General features: G+C 46.1%; 1 protein-coding gene across 1 annotated transcript in view; it reads right to left on the reverse strand.

Moving 5' to 3' along the window:
* LOC119464244 (carcinoembryonic antigen-related cell adhesion molecule 5-like) overlaps nucleotides 1–8,942 on the reverse strand; it is a 109,703-nt gene extending 100,761 nt beyond the window's left edge. Inside the window, exon 1 of the mRNA XM_037725153.2 lies at nucleotides 8,726–8,942. Coding sequence (XP_037581081.1) covers nucleotides 8,726–8,822 — 97 coding nt within the window. The 5' untranslated portion in view covers nucleotides 8,823–8,942. The remainder of the gene's footprint in view (nucleotides 1–8,725) is intronic.
* Nucleotides 8,943–9,723: the final 781 nt, after the last annotated feature.

The raw sequence follows: 9,723 nt of genomic DNA on the forward strand, positions 1-9,723 counted from the left end.
AAGTTTGAAATCAAGACTGTAGAATGCTGACCTGATACGCCTCAAAAAGGTGCCGACGATTGTTGCCAACGATGTAGTCATTTTTTCCTCAAAACCCGCCGCGTCGCCTTCGCAGCGGTTCGATTTCTGGTCGCGGCGGGCGCGTTACGATAGGGGTGGAATGCAAAAACGATTCTGTACTTCGGTATATAGGTGCTCGTCAAAGTACTTCAGGTGGTTGAAATGAATCCGGAGCCCCAGCACTACTGTGTCCCTCATAACCCACAGTGCAGTTTGAGGAGCCTAAGCCTCGCACTTTTTTCTAATCTGCTAAATATGCTGTACGCGTGGACACTTGAATAAGGCTGCTTCATGTTCGTGGATTGAAAACTGTGGCATTCTCGCATAGATTGTTGTACTGAAAGCTGATCAGCTCGCAGAGTTTTGCGTAATTCATAATGAAGAAACAAAGGCGCTGCTGCGTTTTTTGAGATGCACCAGGCTGTGTGACCGCCTGTGACTAAGTCAGCGATGAACGCTTGACTGTGTAATTGTGCAGGGTGTGAACTTTTATCTTCGTTCTCCTCTTTCAATGCCGCTTTCTCCCTTCCCCAGTGCAGGGTAGCCTACCGAGCTCAGCCTGGTTAACCTCCCTGCCTTTCCCTTATGACTTGTCATCATAATTAAGAAGCATCGAAAAAAGGTGTGCCACTCGTTAATGGTGTTCTGTTAACTCTGCCTCACTGTAGCTGTACTGTCCTCCCAGGTTTTTTTCGCCTTGTTGTTTTTATGCTACATCCCCCCGGAATAAAATCTCGAACCTTACTCTAATCGAAACCAGGTTTGGCGGTAGTGGAACAATTTTGCGATGTTCGCATACAAAAAGCAATGTTTTCTGAAAAGTGAGGTGTCAGAAAACACCGCAAAATTAGTAGACACTCGCTCGCGCTTGTAAATATTGTTTTTTCGGTCTCCACTAACTTTTAGCCCTATTCACTGAGACTCACAGTCCCGTATTAGACATGAGTGCACTGATTAGCGAGTATGCCGACGAGTGAATGGTTTGCATACGTTACGCAAGGAACGTTCGAAGCTGAACCTTTCGTTCCATGCCACAACATGAACGAGTGACGAACGACATTATGTCTTTACTGTAAGCTACTACAAAACTTCGAAACGTGGATGTTTTCAGTTCGTAACGTGGCATAACCTACCGCCGTTGACACATTCGCACCCGATTACGCAGAAAATACATAATGCATTGACATCGCACGAAAAAAATGTTACTGAACTAAGAATATGACAACCTGTGACTTACAAACTAATGGCGATAAAGAAAGAAACAACGATGCGCGAATGACTACAATCCGGACTTGATACAGCGGCTGATAGTAAGAACCAATGTACCTTAAAAACGATTTCTAGCCCCGCCTTCTAGTATACGTCACCGCACGGCAGTGCCCACAGCATTTGGACAAGGCGTAATGAGCTCGGAAGGATGGATATGCGACATTCACATATCTTCCGAAAGTTTGACCAAGGTTTCGTGCTGTTCATGCAGTCATTGTTTATTTGCTGCGAATGCCCAAACAGTGGCTTGCTGTGCCGCACCAGCGTCGCGCGCTGCCGTGGTAAACAGAGGCAGCTGAGGCCGGCTGAGGCCGGCTGAGGCCGGCTGAGGCGAGCAATGGCGCATCACCAAGTGATCAAACATGGCAGCGCCCATGGGAGGGTGGGGAAAAGGGTCTGTATTAGTTGCGAGTAGGAGCTGCGGGGCGGATTTTACGTGCGCCTTGTGGTTATTAATGAAAAGCGTGTCAACCAACGTCGATTTGAAAGAAGACAAGGTCGACGTACATGGTATATGTATTTATATGTATTGAAATTGGGGCAATAAATATGATGCAGTGTTGCATAATTGCATAATGTTTTGCAATACATACACTATTTTATTCATTCCATGGTCAGACTACATTTTCCCGGACACTCTATTTCTTTTATTGATGTCAATTTTTTTCATTTTTTACGCGCACGTACGTCGATGTTTTCTTTCGCGCCAGTTTTGGTTGGCATACTTTTCTTTCTTTCTTCTCTTTTTTTAACAACATCTCAGGTGGGTCGATTCCAGAAATAGTGCAGTCTATGGTACAATAGGGTTAATATTTTACTATATTGGCGCTAATTACACCCGTACCGTTACCAACTCTTCGACTAATTCGGGCTTCTTCTTTCGTGTTCTCCTCGTGTCTCATTTTGATATCTTTTGCGACGCTCTACGACGATCTGGAGGTGCGAAAGGACCTTTTTTCGACCAAGAGGCAAGATAGATACCCAGATCATCCGTACGCCAAAACCATGGGAAGTCGATAAAGAAGATCTTGTCTTGAAAAGAACTGACTGAGTACTGTGGAACTTTAGAGGAGCGTGCCCGACGGTCAGACCACGAAGCTTTCGCGCTGCCTGTGGCGACAGAGAAGTCTCCATGCTCATCCAATTAGAACTTGCGTACGTGCTGCATTCAGTGAAAGCTCACCACTGACCGCTACGTTTGCTAACCATAAAAAGCGACAAGCTTACGTTTAATCTAGTATCTGTTTATCTATTGGCTTTGAGTCATCTCCACCACATTGAAACTGAAAAGAATATCGTAACCGCGACACTTGGTCCTTGTGTCGATCGTTGGAAATTTTAACGCACGCCACTCGCCCTTTGGAGTATAACCAAGAAAAACTCCAGGGAAGGAAGCCTCGTTCTCTTAGTGCACAAACTTTGCTGCCTAAAGGAAGCCACTTTTACATCTTTGCGAAGGCTGGCTCATAACAGCTGCTTAGACTTTACGTCTGTTTCGCAATGTTTGATTGGCAATGTGCTGTAGTTCTTTAGCATAGAGACACGGGGCAGCGTCCACATTTAAATGAAGATTAAAGGTATATTCAAATGCCGTTTCAAATTATTTGCATGTAACATCCTCTGCCGAATCGACTGGCCTGCGTTCAACACCGGCTGTTTTTCAGTTCAGATAATCAGATCGGAAAAACCTATGCATTACGTCATGTGATCACTTCAGCCATTGCCTAAATATGCGGAATTCAACATGTAACTACAGCGGCTCCGGGCAATTCACCGCATGGCGCAGCGAAAAAACCAACATAGCAGTTTGGTCGATTACCCTAAGGAGGCCAGGGTAACCAAGGGGAAGACTAATCGCCTTAATGATGTACTGATGCTCTGTCCTTGGAAGTAATTCTGCATATCACTCGACGTATTTAACGCTATTTTATGCACCTCCAAAACTATGCGAAGTCTTCGAACAACCATTGAACACTTGCAGCCCTTCAAATCTTTTGATATGCATCACTGATACGTGGCTCTGACGTAGTGGGAAGGGGTGGGGGAGGTCAGCAACGGTGGTGCACAACACTTTCACAGCCGGTCAGTGAAACCTATGGTCTTCAATATAGTGAACATCATATAATGGTAGGAATTTCAGTGTTGACTACTAGGGAGCTATTCTGATGAACGCAAGCAGAAACCGCTTTCCCGAAAGTTCAATAACGGAATTAATCACCACTTTAATACCACGTTAATGAATTATCCCTAGGAGGCTCACAATACGCACCAAGCTGAAAGTTCTTTAATAGGACCGGTAGTGAAATTCCAATCCGGAACACTCCTCATGACGCAATCCTTTGCCAACCTTCCATTGCGGGCATGTGCCACAGTTTTCAGGACATCACAATTTCATCAATGTGTGCCGTGGGATCGACGGAGTATATTGTACACTGGCGAGCAACCCACTTTGGCATATTTTTTTTTAACTTTAAGTATTTTTCACTGACTGAAATGCCTCTCAGTGATGACAGAACTGACATTAGGCATCATCATCATCATCATCAGCCTATATTTTATGTCCACTGCAGGACGAAGGCCTCTCCCTGCGATCTCCAACTACCCCTGTCTTGCGCTAGCGTATTCCAATTTGCGCCGGCAAATTTCCTAACTTCATCATCCCATCTGGTTTTCTGCCGACCTGGACTGCGCTTCCCTTCTCTTGGTATCCATTCTGTAGCCCTAATGGTCCACCGGTTATCCATCCTACGCATTACATGGCCTGCCCAGCTCCATTTCTTCCGCTTAATGTCAACTAGAATATCGGCTATCCCCGTTTGTTCTCTGATCCACACCGCTCTCTTCCTGTCTCTTAACGTTAGTCCTAAGATTTTTCGTTCTTGGGACTAACGTTAAGAGACAGGAAGAGAGCGGTGTGGATCAGTATAGTGACATTAAGTATATTGACAGGAAAGTTGCAAGGAGAAATGTCCAAGAAATGCTTCTGCGCCGGATAAACGAACATACATAAAAAACATGGTAACGAATACACGTCGTTACCTGCAGCTGCATGCACCTGGAGAACATGCAAGAAGTACCGCGGTCTCTGAGGGGTATGTGCTTCTTCTTCAGCAGAGAAGAAATCGCCAAGCAGAAAGCTTCAGTGCTGCCGGCGACTATACCTCATATAAAATATCTTTCTAAGTCCACTTGTCATAACGCTTTCAAAATAACTCGTTCTTTAGTAGCTATTGTCGTTTCCTGCGCAAATAATGTTCCAAATAATCTTCCTTCACGAGCTTCGCTAAGTATTTTCGAATGCACCAAAAAACAAACTCAGACAAGCATCAACGTCCCTCTATGTTTATAACAAATTGCCTTCATGGGGCACTGAGGGATGAGCTGATGCGGGGATCACCCGCTAACAAAGGAGTCGCAAGTAGCCATGCCTCAGCTCCTCCTGCGCCAGGAGGGTCTCTAACCCCGAGGGTGCGATGCGTGCGTGCACGTTCGCGAGCCTTACGTGTTTCCCCCGTCGGAGGACGTCGGCAATGTCACGAGGGAGAAATAATTGCCGCCTGCGCTCTCCTCTTGACCACGCCAGACTAATATCCATAGCAGAGTTCCGTGTCGTGAACTATCGCAGCGCCCGAGATCGTTAAAAGCCCCGCAGAGGCACGTGATGAATCAGCAGGTGAATCAGTCGGTGAATGTGAGTTTCGAGAGTTTAAAGCAGGCAAATGGGCATGGCGGCACGTGCGGCTGATGAGAGAAACGCAGCCCTTCAAACGAGAGATGTCATGTGAGCTCAAAATTGTTTTCCTTTCGGTTGTGGCTGGTGTTCCCATGGGCGGTGTTCCTTGATCTTTTGGTATTTACTCATGTCGACTTGCTCCAGGTGCAAAGTGAGAACGGCGGTGGCCTCCGTGAGTGCGAACGGCTGCACACCTGGTTTCCTCGTGAAACAGTATATGCTTTCCTCTCCAAAGCGCAATAAATGCGGATCGTCGGTGAATTCAACCTGGAGCTCTGCTTGTGTATGCCTCCTGTATTGGCAACTGAGTTTATTTTCACTACGTTTACGTCAAAATCTTTGAACGTTCGGTGAATTACGGTTTCGGAAAGAACACCGGTACCTACCTAACATAAGGGCCTGACAACTTTTGCCAAATATTTGTGCACCGTAAACATAAAAATGAACGGTTTTTTTTTTTTCGAAGCAGCCTTATTTCGGATTGCCAGAGACGCCCAGGCGGCCAAATATACTACGCGTCTTCTGTGCTCTGCAATGTGCACATTTTAATTACGTTCGTTTTTACGTCTAACACATTCTAGCTAACTTGTACCTTTTATTTTTTTTCTTTATATTTGTTCTTTTCTTTTTGTCTTGTCAGACCACCTTTAACTGTCTGTTTCATTGAATTGATTGATGGGCCAATTTCAATTACTGGTAGCTTACATCAACGTTAAACAAGCACATCTACAAAGTTTTTGTTCCCGCTCTAAGTTATTGCTGCGCCGTTTATAAGTACGTGAGTCGTAAGAGTAACTGAACAAGCTTTGTCTTGTTGAAGCAAGGTGCCTACAGTCACGCATATAGGCAGTAGCATTTCTACCATACCATTTCCTGACACAAAGGGCAGGCAAGAGAAATAAACGAAACCACTTCTTCTAACTGCTATATTTGAATACATTACTTGTTGAATTAGTTATTAGTTAGTTGTTGTTTTTTACAATAAATCAGTGGGGATTTTAACACACGTACGGTTGCTTTTTTTAGTGTCTGTCACCTCTTCTACGTTCCTAAACAGTCTTACAAGTGGAAGATAGGCTTGTTTAACTGTACTCTGAGTGACTGCGCATAATAACAGCGCTGAAAAACCAGACCATGTGCGACTCGTACGTTTAGTGTTATAGTGTTATGCTATTTTGCAACTTTATGGTTAAATCATCATTATGTACACGTCATCCCAATTGAACTAATTACAGACACGGAATTCCGCATTGCCAAAAAAATGGCTCGAGTTCTCTACCTGCACAAACACATAACTGAACATATTTTCATAGCGAATGGCCTAACGCTAAAGTGGAACTGTGGCCGAAGTAAAAAAAAAAAAAAAAAAAAGATGGTCGGGCGGACCAACTGGTTCTGAAACTGATGACCGGACGGGAAGAGCTGATACACGGGACGCACAAGAAGCGCAGAATGCTCTTCTTTCTTGTGTGTCCTGCCACTGAGTTGCTTCAGTCCTCTCACTAGGCTCACGTCGAAACGCAATGCTGCCCCATGGCCCATGTGCAGTACTGCGCGTTAGCGACAGAGCACACCCGCGGAGCTAAAAGAAATTCACAGGAAGCATATGGACACGAAGATGTACAAAATGGCACGCGTGGCGAAAGAATTTCATTAATACCCATAATAAATCGTTAGGGTGGCTGAAAATGTTAACAGATGGAAAACTGGACGGTGGAGCGAGACAAATGCATAAAGCAGCGCTGTTGCAGTCCTGTCTTCACTCTGTCGCTCATGGTAGACGAACAGTCTACCAGATGGCTCAAGTATACAGCTTTTTGACGGGCATGAATCTGATTCCTACGAATCGATAACCCCCAGAGATGGCGAGAACTATGAAAAGTACACGCAGATTGACTTTGAAAAAGAGATCTGGAAAAGATTAACTTTAATGTGCAGACACTCTAATGCGACAAACAGGATTATCGTTAGTACCACGGACTAGTCACATTAGGGCAGATGTAAATTTCTTTCTTCCTTTATCCATTTTATGTAATGCGCGTGCTAATCTTGAACGCACTCTCAGGGCATGCAGTGATGACTCGTCGAACAATATGACCATCATTCCCTGTGGTTTTAAGGAAAGCTTCATTAGAGTAACTTGTTCATCTACGGAAAGAAAACTAGAAAAGAAATTCGTTCCTCATCTTGTCTATTAGGGCAATCTATACAGTCCGATGAATAATAATCATGGGCATAAATAAAAATTTGTAACTATGGTATCGGCTCTGATGAACCGCGCCCTCAAATAAAACAACTTTGACTGTCGTGTGACCTCTGCTGCACCGAAAAGTACAAAATGTTTCGTGTGCGAGACAGGCACATTAAAGAAATAACGGAATCGGTGAGTACAGAAAGCTTAGGCCAAGAAAATTTTGGGTGTTTATGGCTGTGCAACTGGGCTAATTTCTACAATCATATTACGTGCTCATTTTTGTCGTTGAAGCAGATCAAAATCACACAAAAAGTTAGATTTCAAGTGAGGTATGTATAACAGGTAATACAATCATCACATGGAGTTCATTCACGTAACACATATATGGGCAACGAACGTGACTAAGATTTCCTTTAATGCTCCGCAAGACAGCATGCACTACTCTAATATCGAAGACAACTTCACTCTTTTACTCGTCGGGCCCATTAAGTTTGAAGCGCAGCTTACATAGGATAATTTTCGGCCAGACACGCCCAGAGGAGGTCGCCAAAGAGGATACTGACCTCGGACTAGATGTCTGGCCCCTGTCCTGCTTCCTTCGTGCGTATTTGTCTTGCGCTGTAGTCTTTCCTTTCTTTCTTTTTTTTTTTTTTTTTTTGCCAATTATGCCTACTTCGCCTCCAGTATGAATCTAGAGAGGTTGAAGAAGAGAAGCTGAACTCTATATGTTCTCTTTGACGTTTAATTGTGAGGAATTTCTGAGATCATAATAAAATGAATATGGCGCAATACTATCTGTAGACAACCGTTAGGTTTCGCAAAAAACTACGTATTTGTTCCCTTTTAATTGTTGTTTGCTTTACCCAGCTATTAGTTGTCTTGACTAGCGATCCCCAGCTCGTGTCATCAGTAAAAAAGAAAAGGTGAGGAAAGCACCAAATTTACAAAAACTGATAATCGTAACAACCTATTAAAAATGCAATCGAAGTGTAGGGCAGCAAAATAAGGTTTTATAAACCCTAACCAAGGCCACAAAGAATCACAGGTGCCTGAAGCGTCCTGTGAGTCTTCGTTTTCAGTTTCGGGGAAAAAAACGCCTTGCGGTGAATTAACAGCATCGCTCGTAGCAAGTACCGACACGCGAAGTGATGCACCTCAATTCCATAAAACTTAAAAGAGTGAATACGTATCGGCGTTAGCTAACAGCGGACGGTGCGCATCGCAAGTCCCCAGACAACCCCTGGTTTCCGTGTTATAGATGTGTTATAGATGAAGACGCAGCGTGGCTGCCAGTGTTCCCTCGTTCCAAAGAATGAGGCGTGAAGCTTACGTTTAGTTTTCTCTAGATTACAGGCACGTGATCTTCGCCCGCGGTTCTTTCTAGAGTTTTTTCACCAGCCGGTGACATTCGTCGGACGTCCCCGGACCCGCTAACTCATGCCGTGGTGCTGACCGCGCGGCGCACTTACCGGGCGTGCCGTAGTTCCTCCAGGCGGCTGCTGGGCTGCCGGTGAGTGCCAGGAGGGTGGCCAAAGCGTAGCACGTGGCCATGGACCTGCAGTCCATCGCGTCCAACAGGTTTGGGGCGAAGGACTTGGCTAGAGCACGCCGGCGCGACCGAACGACGCTAATCGATGCCGGTGGGAAAGTTGCGTCGCCGCTCCTCAGGCACGGCCCGGACTCGCAGTAAACTCGGCGCGCCACTTTGGGCAGCCAGAGTTTGAGCTCCTCCGAACCAGTGCGGGCGCAGGCGCGGACGCTCGTGCGCGCGCCGCCGGAGTTGCGGGGCGAAGGGGCGCGCTGCCCTCGCCCACTGCAACGCGCGCGCGCATTCACCCCCTTTCTCTCGCCAAAGAATGGCAGCGCTGTTGCACGCGTGCAAACACAGCGTCCCCCCTCCGGTCCGCTGGGTGCGCCCATCCGAGAGGCGGCGCATCGCGGACGAACTGGCTGTGTCAGCGAGCGTCGCGCTCAAAGTCAAACGGCGGCTCGCGCAGTACTTTTCTCTTCATCGCGCGCACTCAGAACATCAGCCAGAGGAACGCTAGAAACAAAACAGAACGGGTGAAATACAAAATGGCCGTGGTAAGCAACTCGCAGATCGCTGTCTTTTTTTACCGCCTTTCGTTTACGCCCAGCAGGCGCTCTCTCCCTCTCAGCCGTAGAAGAGGACGTGAAATTCGAGCAGTGGTCGCGTTTCATTCAATCTCGTTCAGAAAGGCTGCGAAGTGGGGCATTACTGGGCATCTGGCTATGTAATGAATGACGCCCGGGAGAAAGTCTTCGAGGGGGGGGGGGGAGAGGGGGAGGGGTTGGACAAAGGGGGAATATTTAAAATCGCAAGCGCATCGATATTTAGGCACACGCGAGGAAAGCAACGTAGTTACTCTGTAAACCGTCACTATAGAGCGTTACTTTGTGAGAAAATACGAAGCGATGGCTGAACATTGCGACCTTTTGTTCAACT

The sequence above is a fragment of the Dermacentor silvarum genome, chromosome 1, assembly GCF_013339745.2.
Source record: "Dermacentor silvarum isolate Dsil-2018 chromosome 1, BIME_Dsil_1.4, whole genome shotgun sequence".
Lineage (NCBI taxonomy): Eukaryota > Metazoa > Arthropoda > Arachnida > Ixodida > Ixodidae > Dermacentor > Dermacentor silvarum.